Source organism: Doryrhamphus excisus, chromosome 19 (genome assembly GCF_030265055.1).
Source record: "Doryrhamphus excisus isolate RoL2022-K1 chromosome 19, RoL_Dexc_1.0, whole genome shotgun sequence".
Lineage (NCBI taxonomy): Eukaryota > Metazoa > Chordata > Actinopteri > Syngnathiformes > Syngnathidae > Doryrhamphus > Doryrhamphus excisus.
The window spans coordinates 8431972-8448149 of NC_080484.1; the positions used below are offsets into that span (position 1 = coordinate 8431972).

Here is a 16178-nt window from a genome sequence, read left to right on the forward strand (position 1 = left end):
AAACAGATTAGTCTGTTTGATTATAGATAGTAAAAAAGATTAGATTAGTAAAAAACTTCGTTTTGGTTCCAATTTTCTACAAGAAAAGCTCTGATAAAACATTCCACTGTTCTCAGATATGTTACTTTTTATTTTTCGACACAAAATAAGATGAAAAATAAATAAACAAATCAAGAAAAAGGAAAATCAATCAGTAATAAATAAATATAATAATAATAAAATGGCAAATAATAAAAACTTAAGAAACCACATATAGTTGGTGGGTAGACAAATTATTTTTTTCAGATTAAAATGAACAAAGCATTATTAGAGCCATGTAGACATGACAAAACACGACTATAGTCACATTTATACTCTTTTTATTTACAACATATTGCGCAACTGCAGGGTCTTGAGACACATGCTAACTCGCAAACTAGAGAGCTAGCGACCTAAACAGTAGCCTCCAAGTTATTTCCTTTAAACTTAAAAAAGCCAAAAACTTACCACTTCCACACGGATAGGGAGGATAACTATTAACAGTTATTTAACCTTTAACATGAACATTAATCAAACGTAATAATTTTTTCATGTACATGATACCATACAGCATCCATATCAAAACTTGCGTGGGCCGCACTAACATAGTGCCTCAAACTAGTGTCCTGCGGGCCGCGTGTTTGAGACCCCTGGACTAGAGGAAGTCACATACAGCCACCCTGACCATACACTTTATAAGTGAAGTCTGACTAACTGTAATAATGACACTTAAGGAAAACAAAATGCGAGTGGCATTTGGGATATTGTGTGGTCAGCCAACAGTCGGCAAAACATGTGTTTTTTTTTTTTGCTGTGTAACCTCTTTGTTCCACTTCCAAGAATACAACTTTACCAACATGCCACAACTTGAGTCTTTGCAACAAACTGACTCAAATCGATTCAAAAAGATAAGAATTTTGACGACGACGACCGATCCAAACGCGAGCACGTGTTCAGAAGTTTCCAAGGTGGAGTGTTTTTGTGTGGGTGTTAAAGCTCTCTCTCCAAAATAATTGAGCCATTATTAACAGTATAATGAAAGAGCGCTTTCATGCCAAGACGTAATGTATCCGGAGATGTAAGGCATATCTCCAACATCCCTGTAATTAGAGTCTCTTAAATGTAAAGTCAATGTCGCATGGCAGGGTGGGGACTGTGCATACTTTCCTGCTCACTTGACTATGCAGCCGGATCACATGAACACTGTAACCCCCCACCCCATCCCCCCCACTAACATTATGTCGGCTGAACATAGAGAAAGATGGTTGACCTGAAGGCTCCACACAATAGTGAAAGTTCGTTGTGTGGAGGGTAGAGTGGGGATAAAAGTCAGGAAGAGAAAATGTATGACAACAGCTGAGGCCGAGGGCTTTCCCTTGCATTAGCCCTGCCCCCCCTCAGGACTCACAACTATCACACACACACACACACACACACACACACACACGCCTACGTATTCATAGCAGGCACAAAGCCTTCACTGTAGATGGGCCCCCCTTCCACACAAAAGCCTTGAACCACTGACATAAGAGACGTGTGTTAGCGAATATTTCTCTTCTCGCTCGCTGGTTTCCCTCCAAATTGCGTGTGTTTACGTGTGTGTGTGTGTATTCCACGTTCTGTCCTTGCCCCGGAGCCATGTTCGAGATGCTACAGGTCTCAGGGTCAATGTCTGCGGGTATCGCTTACTCTCCTCAGCAGCACCAGTGATTGATGGGCAGATGGCTCACTTGGGTCGCTGTGGGAACCAAGGGATGCGCTGCATGCAGAGAGGAATCACACATGCATGCGCCTACCATGCATTCAAACAACACACAGCAAGAATGAAGTGATATATCAAATGCATGTGTGTGTGTGTGTGTGTGTAGAATTGAACTGTGTGTCTGGGCAGAGCGGTGCTCAATGTGCCTTGAGGCTTTGGAGTGATTTCATGCTCTCATAAGCAATGAAAGACAGAGTAACACACTATTGGGTATTTTCACTGTCCAATAGCCATACTAGTGATGTAGTACAAGGGCAGAAAGCAAAGAAAGGAGAAATGTGGAATGCTCATAGAGCTTCTTTACGAGTGCAAAAAGAATGCACATTCAGCAATAACTGTGTACTTAGAAATTCATTCACCGATTTTTTTTGACATACTAGTATTTCATCCAATGATAAGAAAATGGCTTCATGATGAACGCAAACAAACCAAGTTGATGACTGCGCACCACGGCGGATATATAAGATGAATGAAATCCTGTCATCATGAGAAGGAACGTTCGTGTTTGGAAGTATTTACTCGACAGACTGCTCAATCGTGGCACATAAACAACGAAAAATCCCCCCCCCCCCCACACCGACCTAAACAGGCCGGCGAAGGTTGACTGAATCATCTCTTAAAGAGCATGAAATGGAAGCTAGCTAGCAATGTGCGACTCGAGCTATTGTATATTTTCACCACATTGTGTTTAATGGCTTTAATGTGACAAAGTTTTACAGTACCCAATGATGACGAGTGGAAAAAATAAGGGAAGCACATTTATTTTTGAAGGAAACTCGCCGTAAATACACATTCTCCACACAAACTTCCATGACTGCCGTTTGCTCCATGTCTATGTAAACCAGGGGTCTCAAACACGCAGCCCGCAGGACACTAGTTTGAGGCCCCCTGCCTTGATATGAAAGTTTAATGTTAGTGCGGCCCGCGCACGTTTGATATGGATGCTGTATGGTATCATGTACCCAGAAAAAATTATTACGTTTGATTAATGTTCATGTTAAAGGTTAAATAACTGTTAATAGTTATCCTCCCTATCCGTGTGGAAGTGGTAAGTTTTTGGCTATTTAAGTTTAAAGGAAATAACTTGAAGGCTACCGTTTAGGTCGCTAGATCTCTAGTTTGCGAGTTAGCATGTGTCTCAAGACCCTGCAGTTGCGCAATATGTTGTAAATAAAAAGAGTATAAATGTGAATAAATGTGGATCTGCATTGAAACCAAAATCAACCGGCCGAGCTCACACCGCCAGAACTGATTTAATTTTTAAAACATAACGAAACAGCATTATATGTACTTTTTTGTTTCTTTACTTTATTTGCGTTTTATTTAACCTACAAATGTGTCAGATCATTTTGCCCGACCCAGTATCTACCTGAATTTGGCATTTGGAATCCCGAACCCTGTCAGTTCTCGCCACAAATATATGTCCAGCTGGTTGATGAATTGACCCATAACCTTTGTTATGGTCCAAGTTGTAGCATCGATGTTTTAAGCCTTCATAGCAAATGCAACACTCTTGTGATAAATTCCAACAGTGTCAAAAAAGGTGACTTCGCTACGCCACCTCTTTTTTTTCTCTCCGGGTCACTGGGACACCAGTCAAATTCTGACCTTTCTCTTCGTCGGCTTAAAGGTAAGACGTTCCCCTGTCCGCAGCCCTGGAGTAAGATTTCACTTACGCCGCAGTCTTCACCTCTCCAAGGGAAAGAGCTGGGTTAATTTGCAAGAAGATTCGGGCAGCTTATCGGCTTTAACGTCTTTTAGCAATCAAACAAAGTAGCCCGATCGTGCGGCTAAAGGTCAAGTCAGATAGTGCACCGTCAGCAAACACACAAGGACATACTTATTAGATTGACCCATATCGACTCCCTGCATATCTGCTCTACTTTATCAACAACGACCCCCCCCCTCCCCACACCCAACCACCACTCTCTTCTATAAAACACAGGTCTGCAAACACAAAGATTTACCTAGGTATCATAAACGATAACAGCTAAATGAAACGTGTGTCCATCTCCAGTTTCTCCATATGGGTTATGATACTTCCTAGTTTTTATGGGGATGACAAGTGGTCGAAACTAGGAATAATAACTAAAATAACTAGGGATTATATATCTCATCTCATTTCATATTATCTACATACTGTATTGTATATAACTCTGGGAAAAACTGTTGTTTTTTGTTAATACTTGGGTTGTTTATATTGTTTATTTTTCTATATTGTGTATTTTGTACTGCTTAACTGATTCTGTACTCTTGCTGCTGTGCAATACAAATTTCCCCACTGAGGGACGAATGAAGGCATATCTTAATCTTAATAAAATAGAAATATTGTGGTTTGTTTTCGTAGAAAAAGCTCCAGTAACATCTGTTTTTGCAGAGAACAGCACATCACGCACTCAACCCTGACAAAGAACTGTAAAAAAGATCAAGGGGGATGCCGTAGTGACTACCCAGAAGCATAATCCAAACTTTAGAGCAGAGGTTTTCAACTTTGGGGTGTGCCAAAAGACTCCAGGTGAGGTGATCTTCAGTTATGTTCAAAGTCTACATGAATCCATCCTGAGATAGATAAATAAAAGACAAAGTATGGCAGACTCCAACCGCACTATCGCTCTGCCACACTTGGAAAATCCCTGAATTAGAGAAAGCCAACTATAGATATGGAAGCACCCTAAACGACTACAGCGGTATTGTAGCCTCGGTGGCTCAACAAAGGCTTCCTTCATCCCCTCACAAACACACATGTACACATACTTCTGATGTCTGTGACTTTATGAGGAGTGGGATTAGTTACTTGTGTAGGACTATTAACAATGGACCACATTCTGTGGCGGAAAACAGCAGCGGGACATTGTTGGGAGTTATTATCAAACACACCAAAAGGAACCCTATATAAGAAACATTATTCCCTTGTTTTAATCATCCTGGAGAATGTGGAACACTGAAAGCCACCAGGAGTCGAAGAGCTGTAACACGCACTACAACAGGGAATGCCTGATATAACAGCCCGACAGTCCTACTGTAGCGTTCCTTAGACAAGAGAATCCTGTGTGCTCAAATGTGGGCGGGACAGGTGGTGGCCAGGCTCAGCAATACTGTAGTTAGAAGTTAGTTAGCTTCTAGAGATAATACAGAGTTTAGATCATGGGTCTCAAACTCAATTTACCTGGGGGCCACTGGAGCTAGGGTCTGGGCAAGGCATCGGGTTTTCCCCCCCCAAAAATGTATTTATTAAAAACAGAAAAATATACAAACTTTTTCAGTGCTTTGGTTCCGATTTTCTACAATAAAAGCTCTGATAAAACATTCCACTGTTCTCAAATTTTCATTTTTCTGCACAAAATAAGATAAAATTAAACAAACAAATCAAGAATAAATCAGTAATAAATAAATATAATAATAATAAAACGGCAAATAATAAAAACTTAAGAAACCACATATAGTTGGTGGGTAGACAAATTATTTTTTTCAGATTAAAATGAACAAAGCATTATTAGAGCCCTGTAGACATGACAAAACACGACTATAGTCACATTTATACTCTTTTTATTTACAACATATTGCGCAACTGCAGGGTCTTGAGACACATGCTAACTTGCAAACTAGAGAGCTAGCGACCTAAACGGTAGCCTCCAAGTTATTTCCTTTAAACTTAAATAGCCAAAAACTTACCACTTCATAGGGAGGATAACTATTAACAGTTATTTAACCTTTAACATGGACATTAATCAAACGTAATAATTGTTTCTGGGTACATGATACCGTACAGCATCCATATCAAACTTGCGCGGGCCGCACTAACATTAAACTTTCATATCAAGGCGGGGGCCTCAAACTAGTGTCCTGCGGGCCACATTAGGCCCGCGGGCCGCATGTTTGAGACCCCTGGTTTAGATGATCTGCTATGCAATGCAGACACCTCCACATAACCATGAACAGCAGCTGGATTAGTTCAATTTAGTAGGCCTCAAAAATAGAGGTGTCCCAATATCATGTTGATATCGGGCCGATAGCAAGAACAACAACAAGAGTTTCGGATTATAACTGATTCCATGTAGAGAATAAGCCATGTATTTTTTGGGTAAAGACTGGTGGCACCGAACCAGGGAAGTTTAATATGACCAAACTCATCCAGCATCTGAAGCAGCGTTATACAAAGAAACTCGACAACAAGAAGTCATTAGCAAGAACAGAAAAGCTGACCAGCCCCTGTTGGTTTAAGTCAGCGCTTGGCTATAATATTCCTTGCAGTCACTACATTGTAGATAAAACTATACCCCGGAGGCATTAAAAAGTAAATGGATGGGTTTCTCTCATTCCTACTGTGACTGATGATTGTTCTGTGTAATATCACTTGATCAAGCCTTTAACATTCCACATTATCAGATTGATATCCGTATCCAAATGACAAAGCTGTATCAGTACAACCCGACTACAAAACAGTTCATCTAACATAGAGGTCTCAAACACGCGGCCCGCGGGCCAAATGTGGCCCGCAGGACACTAGTTTGAGGCCCCCGCCTTGATATGAAAGTTTAATGTTAGTGTGGCCCGCGCAAGTTTTGATATGGATGCTGTATGGTATCATGTACCCAGAAAAAATTCAGGTAAAGAGCTCTCCAGTTTGCGAGTTAGCATGTGTCTCAAGACCCTGCAGTTGCGCAATATGTTGTAAATAAAAAAAGTATAAATGTGACTATAGTCGTGTTTTGTCATGTCTACAGGGCTCTAATAATGCTTTGTTCATTTTAATCTGAAAAAAATAATTTGTCTACCCACCAACTATATGTGGTTTCTTAAGTTTTTTTATTTATTATTTATTTATTATTATTATTATTATATTTATTTATTACTGATTGATTGATTTTCTTTATTCTTGATTTGTTTATTTATTTTTCATCTTATTTTGTGCAGAAAAATGAAAATTAAAGTAATTTGAGAACAGTGGAATGTTTTATCAGAGCTTTTATTGTAGAAAATCGGAACCAAAGCACTGAAAAGGTTTTAATAAATACGTTTTAGTTTTTTTGGGAAAACCTGATGCGGCCCAGCCTTGCCCAGACCCTAGCTCCAGTGGCCCCCAGGTAAATTGAGTTTGAGACCCCTGATCTAACATAACCCGAATCATCTGATGCTGATCTATCCAAACTCAAACGGCAATGAACAATTATATTTTGGACTGTGAAAGCATCATCCATCCCTCTACTCTGCTTGGGAGCCGATAGCTTGGTAGCGATGGAGGAGTGCGACAAGCAAGGGGCCATTCTTTAGCAATGTGGTTATCACAAAAAATTGCAAGCAGATTTAGAGCTATGTGAAAATTTGTGAAATGCTACTGTGTGTGTGTGTGTGTGTGTGTGTGGTGGCCTGTTATCAGTTATCACTCCAACTGCAAGTGCCCCCATCCTGCTTGACAAGCTATCAGTCGCTATGGAGACAAGCAACACCCCATCCCTGCCTGTTCCAACACAAGTACACTACATTTATGCATGCTCATGTATGCTCCAGACAGTCGTTAAGGTTTTCCCCTCAAATAGTTCAGCTAGACTGTGCAAAAGCGCAAAAAAAACCCCCAAAAACACACAAATGTGGACTTCAAGTGTAAATTCTGCACATACTATTATGAATATGCATAAAATAACTACAGGTGTCTACATGTGGTTTGCATATGACTATTTGCAGAGGTGTCGTGTTTTGACAGAGCAAACAAGGCCGCTATGGTGCGTGTCAGCGCATAATTGCTGGGTTTTTACATGTTTTATTTATTTTGGCCAACGACAAAGTGACTGTATTGGTGTAACCTGATTATCCAGCTCGAGCACTATTTGGTCGCGGTAGTATTCTGAGATAATATTGACTCTGATGTAAAATCTGGGGTGGTTTTTTTTTTGGTCAGTTTAGAAGTAGTAGAGCTACTATGTAGGCACACATAAGAGATGGAGGAAAATAAGGAAAAGCTGACAGTTCTCAGTTAAAAATGTAAACAGATGAGTGAGATATGTAGCCACAATGCAAACCTGGATTGGTTATCTTTGGTCTCGAAGGCAGAAAATGTCTAAGATGTCGAGTATGTAAACATGGGGGCATTTACAGAGCTCACTCCAATGTCGGTAACATCATTTTAAGGACTTTTAAGTGCAATTAGAGTGGGCTATATCTAAGGTCGTCAGTTAGTTAGTTAGAGACAATGCAGGTTACTTCTCATTGGAGGAGACCAATTTTATCCAAGAGGAGATTGAGGGCACCAAGAAAACACACAAAGACAGCAAAGTCTTCCGGTTGTGCCGTTCCGTCCATTACCATTTCATGGTTATGTTAATTAACTCCGGTCCATACACCCTGGACTAACTTGCTTCAATACGCGCTGCATACCGCAAAAAAATGCACTTTTGGTCTTGGTCAGGGGTCTCAAACACGTGGCCCGCGAGCCAAATGTGGCCCACAGGACACTAGTTTGAGGCCCCCGCCTTGATATGAAAGTTTAATGTTAGTGCGGCCCGCGCAAGTTTGATATGGATGCTGTATGGTATCATGTACCCAGAACAAATTATTACGTTTGATTAATGTTCATGTTAAAGGTTAAATAACTTAATAGTTATCCTCCCTATCCGTGTGGAAGTGGTAAGTTTTTGGCTATTTAAGTTTAAAGGAAATAACTTGAAGGCTACAGTTTAGGTCGCTAGCTCTCTAGTTTGCGAGTTAGCATGTGTCTCAAGACCCTGCAGTTGCGCAATATGTTGTAAATAATTTGGAAAACCTGATGTGGCCCAGTCTCACCCAGACCATAGCTCCAGTGGCCCCCAAGTAAATAGATTTTGAGACCCCTGGTCTTGGTTGTTTGACTGTCATGTCTGTCATTGAAGGTAAAGAATTATATCCTTTCTTATGAAAGAGACAGTGATTATTATTGATAGAAATGTTGCTTGCACAATGGCTGGAAGACCACAATCAACACCGAATTGGTCGATTCAGAATGTGATCCGACCTTCTATTACCCCCCAAAATTCACACTATTATTACAGTTTCATTTGATTCCTGCACATGATGAAGTGTTTAATTACTGAACTTTGTTATGTTCATGTGTTCTGTGTACAGCGTGAGTGGCTTAGTAGTAAATTTTAGCATAAATTTGACTTTGGTATCGAGGACCACCTGAAAACAGTGGTTTTACATCATCCGGCATGCTTGAAGTACTTGAACTACTGTAGTAGCTGCTTTTACTAAAGTAAATGTGCAAATAGAGCAATGGTGAGCAGTCAGGGGAATCTACCTGCACTTGTATTTTTTTTCTTCCCCCCAGCTTCTGCACTTTGCTTCAATTACAAGGCCCAAAACTTTCATGCATCAACAGTGGAAAGAGACTGGCGTAATCTGCTGCATGAGTAAACTGCTGATCCGTGGCTTTTGAGCGGGGAGGGCTTGCTTTGACAGCAAGTTCTGTACCGAAATGTACTGATTCAACAGGCTCCAAATGTACTGCAAGATGTTTTCACTTTTAATTTGTACAAACCAAGCAGCAAATGAGTGGGAATCTGCTGAAGCATTGACTCTGTAATATTCTCTAAATGAATTAAGATGACCACAGCCATTTTTAGCATATAATCAGGCTGTGATATGCTCATGTTTATATAATAAATCTTGTCCTACTATCAATTCCATGACCCTTCTAAACACATTATTAGTAATCTGGGTTTTCAGAAACTACTTCATTAAAAATAATTCCTGAAAGCACAAGGTCTGTATGAGGACAGCTTTTTTTTTTATGCTCACCACAGCGTTTTACATGCAGACAAATGAGGGCAGAAGCAAAAAAAATAATGAGGGATGGGAAGCCAGCAAGTACGAGGGCAGAAAAGGAGAGACAGACGCCTCAAAAACAGGAGCGCCTTTAGCCAAGAAAAGCTCTTAAAAATTAATACAGCGTTCTGAATTCCTCCTGAGCGCGCTGAATAATTGAGAGGCGTCTTTGAACGCAGCAGATCTTGCCGAGAGGGAAGTCTGTATTCTTTCACCGGGCCACTTTATTCCAATTAATAGTGTGTATGCAGTGCAGTATTTTTTTTTTCAAGCTTATGCGCTTGGAAAGGGTGCCAAAAGACTCGACCAAAGCAAATAGCTGCCAGGGTCTCAAATTAGCACCATGTCGGAAAACAATGTGGCTGTAGGCAACCTCCTCATGTATTTCACTCCAAAAAACGACAGTATTTGAAGTATGATGAGTTGTCTGCATCTACCTCTGCATGCACTTTAAAAGCAGTACAATACAGCATTTTCAGTTAATCACTATGACAACATTGTGAATGTTTTTCTGCCTGTGCGTGACTGACTGTTGATCTGTCCAGGGTGTGTTCCCCGCCTCTTGCTCTAAAAGTCAGCGAGAATAGGATCTAACCCCCCGCCCCCACTCCGTCCTCCCTCCTTTGGGACATAGTGTATAGTTCTGTCATATAAAAGTCCACTGTGCCCATTGATTGCAAATGGAACCAGAACAGAGCCTAGAGGCTGACTGTGCTGGGTGACACTATTCAGTCTTTTGGAGGGGTGCCTGGAGCTGGTGGGTTCCCATAACCCAGTGCACCCCCCACCCCCCCACCTCCATTCTCCCTCCTCGTTTGGCCCCACACACCCTCACAAACCACTCCATTGGGAATCACAGCCAGAGGGCACTTGTATTACACCATTTTCACAGCAAAGCTTGTTAATTTCCCTCCGCTAGGCCACCCCTGACCTCTCCAATGCTTCAGTTTGTAACGGGAGAGAGACCATCTAAATTGTGCATTTTCTTCCTCCTTCCAGGTGTTTTTTTTTTCCAGCTGCAGAAATAAATGAATGATTAATTCACAACCAGGGCCCACATTGTCTCACTCTGCATTCACCCTATGAAAAGCAGCGCTCTCCTTTGTCCAGCCTGTCTCACTCTGCAAGGAAGAATTCATCAAAAGAATCAACACTTTCACTGTGCTAAGACATTAAAATGACCATGTCAAATTACTGCTGGCCTTACAAGGTATTGTTCTTCATATGAGGGTCACATTTATATACAAATGTTTATGCGTTCTTTTTTTTTTTTTTTCCTCCACCATCTTTGCGACATAGCCACTTGACGGGTTAAAGTCATTTCAGAACCATGAACCGTTGGTGACAAGTCTGAACATGACCAGATGACTGTGGCGTATATGTTTGTGCATGTCTGCCTGCACGGGGAAGTATGCAAAGGTTAAAAACACGCGGTGCAAGCTCAGCTGTCGGTGTTATCGGAAAGCAGGGGGGGGGGGGGTGCGTGTCGTGTTAATGCGGGTGCATAGGGCCGTTAGAGCCTCATAAAGTTAAATTAGAGAATAGAAGAGACCTATGTGTGTGTGTGTGTGTGTGTGTGTGTGTGTGTGTGTGTGTGGCTGTGACATAACTTGGTCTTGGCCTGTGGTGGGCAGCTGCTGGGAAAAAGCAGCCAGTTACAGCGGGGTTAAGTAACACCAGATCACAAAGTTCACTGCAGCCAGTTATACTTTCTCACACACACACACACACACACATGAACTTGTGTACGTACATAAGTACACACAGGTGCACCTAATCTTCTGATTAAAGACACACAAGCACTTTCACACACACACACACACACACACCGAATGTTTCAGGCGCGTTTACAAATGCTATTTTGAGATTTAGCCCGCCTCCCCTAACGCTTCTCTTAGCACACATTTCAGCAGCTCCAGACTGGACCTGCCCTTCTTGGACAGAACTCCACTTGGGAGGGTGGGGGGGCAGACTGTGCTACTAAAAAAAGGTGACTTATGCCAGTCTCTTATTAATGGGCTTATTGGTATTCCTATGTGGCAATAAGCAACAATAAGAGACAATGTAATCTTAAAGTGGACCTATTTATTTTCCACTTTTCTGACCTATAAATGTAGTAAGAATTTTGTATTCTTGTGTTAAAACAATGCCAAAGTTTCCGATAATGATGTTTGCGCAATTGGAAGTGAGGCATAAAAAGTTTAGGATGGCTCAAAAACCTTGGTTGCAAAAAGGCGTGGTAAAACTGACCCTTTGTGATGTCACAGAGGGGTGGACTTCCTTATATGGGCGTGTCTGTAAGCCAGATAAGCTCTGCTCCTCTGTTTACTTGCTAGCAATGGCTCATACGGGAGTTCCTGATTCCCTACCAGCAAAAGAAATGCATTTTAATCTGCCAACGGTATTTTGTGAACATGGGCCAGTATGTAGCTGGACTAACTGACAGATTTTACTTGGTTGTGTGCAAGAGTCAGAAGAGCAAGCAGTAACAATAACTGTGTTTATTTTGTGTAAGTCATGGAGCAAAAGTGCTTGTATGCAGGAAGTGGGGTTGCTAATAGCAACATAACTAGTGGCAACATTATATGTTAGCGATGCTATAGAAAAAAAAACACTAAAATGCTAAAGCTAGTTATCATTGAGAGACGTCTTGACGTCGCTTTTCTTGAGAAAAGTCGGACTGCCCAGTCTCTACTTCCGGATCGGATTCGGAATCCAACATATAGTACGGCTGTACGTTAAAAACTGTCATTTTAAAAAGATACATCGCGTAAAAAGCACTGCAACAGCACTGCAACCTCTGTAATTTCCTGTAACCAGTAACCAGCAGTGACCCCTGTGATGTATCGACTAACAGCAAGGATGAATATTTCAAGGTATGTTTCCTTGTCTTAACCTACTTTTGCCGAGGTTAATGTTTAACTGACAGAGATATGAAGCACGGTGACGTGAAGTGTAAACCCGGGAGAAAAACCTAGCGGGATTATTGGGATTTGCTCAGAAAATCTCAACAGAAGGTGCTCGAAATACACTCAAATGGTTGCTTTTAAGGTTTTCATGACATCATGAAGGAAAAACCTTCTTCTCCTTCGTCAAGACGATACCACGTCTAACCCGTTCCTAGCTAAATAATTTGCGGAGGGCAAATTCGCACAAACAACAAAACAGGCTTCGCTACACATTCATTCATTCATTCATTTTCTACCGCTTTTTCCTCACGAGGGTCGCGGGGGTGCTGGAGCCTATCCCAGCTGTCTTCGGGCGAGAGGTGGGGTACACCCTGGATTGGTGGCCAGCCAATCACAGGGCACATATAGACAAACAACCATTCACACTCACATTCATACCTATGGACAATTTGGAGTGGCCAATTAACCTAGCATGTTTTTGGAATGTGGGAGGAAACCGGAGTACCCGGAGAAAACCCACGCATGCACGGGGAGAACATGCAAACTCCACACAGACATGCCCGAGGGTGGAGCTTCGCTACACATCTTAAAGTAAATCCTGGAGTTCTGCAGACTTAGGAGATGTAGGTTTTAGTATAATGTACAACATAGGCATTTGAGCCACATACTCAGGCATGGATAAACACAGCTCATTAGCATTAAAGCTACAAACAAGCCAGTTTAAAATGTCCAAATTCCAACACCAAGCTGGATTTCTGGCAAAACACTTTCATTACTGTGGGACCGCTACGACGTGAAAGATAGTATGGGACCTTTAATGTACAAGAGGTGTCTGTCATTCGAAATAAAATCTTCATCTTCACTTATTAGTGATGAGAGTAGGTCCTAAGAAAACTAAAAACAAAGTCTGCCAAGATTTATGAGCAGATCACACGTAACCCTAAACCCCTGGCCAGGCCGTCATGCCCAAAATTCCAGGAGCGACAGTGAACCTGGCTTTGACACTGGGTGTGTGCTACACACACTCACACATAAACACGTTAAGTCACTACCAGATCACATAGCAAAACTTGAGAAGCAAAATATGCTCCACATCCCACGGGAATGCTCCCTCAGCCTCGAAGGGGTGTTAATCACTGCGCTCCTGACCTTCTGCGCCTCTTTTTTTTTGCACAAGCTCCATGTCTTGGGAAGAGGCGGGGGAGGCACCAGGCCGTTGCTTTTAAAAGAAGCTTTACCCTTAAAGGTTCACCTAAACTCCCAGCAGCCCGGTTGTTACGTAATAATTCCCCCTTGGCAGCACCCTGTTTACCTGACAAAAGAGACTGACAGTTCTCTGCCAGGGTTTACATAACAAACGTTAAGCATGTATACATATGGCGTATGAATAGAAACGCAAAAGAAGTGTACTTGAATGACCTCTTTGCCTGCGTGAGAGGACTTCACATGCTGTATTCATGGTTTACGTTCTGCCCTTGTCTTATTAATGGATTAGCTGCTGTTCAGTGAACCGTCTGACGTCCTAAATGGGCGTTGTGTCACACTAAATAGGCTACTGTGTTTTCCAAACAAACCGGTTCCAGCGCCTCTTCTTCTTCTTCTCCCCTTTATTTTTATTTTTTTTTTATTAGTGTGCCGTAATTCCAGCTGTGGCTGCAGGCTCAGAGGACTGTCATGTACATGGCTTGCACAGGAAGAGGAACAAAGAAGGTCTGCATTCACGTCATCAATGGCCACATGATTAGGCATACCCTTATAATCATCCACAAAGATAATAGTGGACACTCCATTAAGATTCATTCATTCATTCATTCATTTTCTACCGCTTTTTGATTATTATAATTGACGTCCTTTAGAATGAATCATACTGAAAGGTGCACCTAATATTTTGATAACCACATGAGGGGCTAAATATTAGAAACACCTCTTGATTTTACACCAATTATGATGCAATGTATTGTTTTAAACAATTACCTTAGGTCTCTGGATGCATAATTTTAGCACAATGCTATACTGTAGATAAAGATTACCTATCAAAGTGGTGAGTGACATTCAGTAAAGATGTACCCAAAGTATTTCTATCTGAGTGTACTTTCCACCATAAAGAAATAAAGCTTTAAGACAGTCCCACTGTGGGCTGTGTTGTGTGTACAAACAGAAGCCACATGCTTTTTTGTTTTTGTTGTGCTGGAGAAAGGAGGGGTGCTGGGGGCTTGAGAGAGTGTGCGTCTCTTACCTTCCATCCAGCCGAGCTGTTGCTGTCGCCTTTGTCCTTAAAGTACGGAATGGATCTCACCATCCAGTCGTAAATCTGCGACAGTGTCAGTCTCTTATCCGGGGCGCTCTCGATGGCTTTGGTGATAAGGTCGGCGTAGGAGAGGTTCCCCCATGCGTTCCGGCGAGACGAAGCCTTCCTCGGGGTCTGCTGGATGGCCAAGCCGCTCGGGGTCAGCGCCCCTGAGGTGGCCGATGGAGAGTGCGAGGAGTGCGGGGAGCCTCCGCTCTCTTGCCCGGGAGAGGAGAGCGCGCCGTCGGCTAGCGGGCTGCTGCTGCTCTGGTCGTCTGTCACCACACCAGAAGCGTTCACTCCGACCACCATATGCTGGTGAGCACCGTCCTCTTCGTCATCCTCTTCCTCCGGGATGATATCATTGCTCTCCGGTTTCACGGTGCTAGAGTCCGGACGCGGTAGCGGCCAGGTGCAAGATCTGGGCCGCTGCTGGGGCTCGAAATCTGGGTCGATGGCCACGTCGAGCTGCGGCAAGGCGTCGGGGAGAGCAGCCTCGGCCATGATATTCCTTGCTGGTTGGCAGTAAGAAAAAGTTACAAGCGACGACACCGAGACCTGTCAAAGTCGCGTCCCATGAATGCGCGCTCCCGTTCTTTGTTGCTATTCCTCTGCAGAGACGTGCACTTAAATCGGAACAAGTTGTCTCTGAACGCCTGTGGAGTACACGGAGGACATTCAAACACACCACCGACACCATTCAGGCGTAATACACAACAGCACCGGTGCAGGATCAATGCGTTGAAACTAAACACTTAAAATATGAAAAACGTTCAGTAAATGAGCTTACTTGTGGAAACAACGGAGACTTTTAAAAAATCCCGGATGATCCGTTCAGAAGTCGTTCACACGCCATCGCACCACTCCTTTCCCTCCAAGTTCAACTCCTGCTTGCTTGCTTGCTTTGCATTCGTCTATGTGGAAAAAAAGACTGCCACCTCACTCCGACTTACTACTGTAGCTGCCCTCTAAACACACATTGCATGTACACACACTCAGAAGTACAGACACACACTTATTACGCAGACAGACACAAACGTGCGAGTTGATCAAGGTCCCGCCCCCTGGATCGTGTGCATGGCAACGCCTTTTAAAGAGACAGTGCATAGCCGGGAACACGTCTCAACATGTCAGTCGTGGGGGGACAGCACATTTAAAGTCATTTGCTGCATGAATTTTGCCTCTATATTGGGATTAAAACACTTTTATTATATACACATTGAACAAGAGGTTTGGGATTATTGACAATAGCTGACTTGAAGTGCTGGAAATTGGCCATTTCGGGGCAATATAGCAAGGTTTATTGATTTACTATTCGTTTCCATAGCTTTATAGGAGACATCACTTTAAACATAAATATCTGTAAGCCTACGTACATAAATCCTAAGTTTATTGACAATACATA

At 42.4% G+C, this 16178-nt stretch overlaps 1 protein-coding gene across 2 annotated transcripts in view; it reads right to left on the bottom strand.

Moving 5' to 3' along the window:
- The window catches only part of foxo3b (forkhead box O3b), a 47216-nt gene extending 31498 nt beyond the window's left edge, over nt 1–15718 (bottom strand). For both annotated transcript variants that reach the window (XM_058056925.1, XM_058056923.1), the window contains exons 1-2: nt 15564–15718; nt 14723–15429 (exon numbers count right to left, since the gene is read on the bottom strand). In XM_058056925.1, coding sequence (XP_057912908.1) covers nt 14723–15277 — 555 coding nt within the window. In that variant the 5' untranslated portion in view covers nt 15278–15429; nt 15564–15718. The remainder of the gene's footprint in view (nt 1–14722; nt 15430–15563) is intronic.
- Nucleotides 15719–16178: the final 460 nt, after the last annotated feature.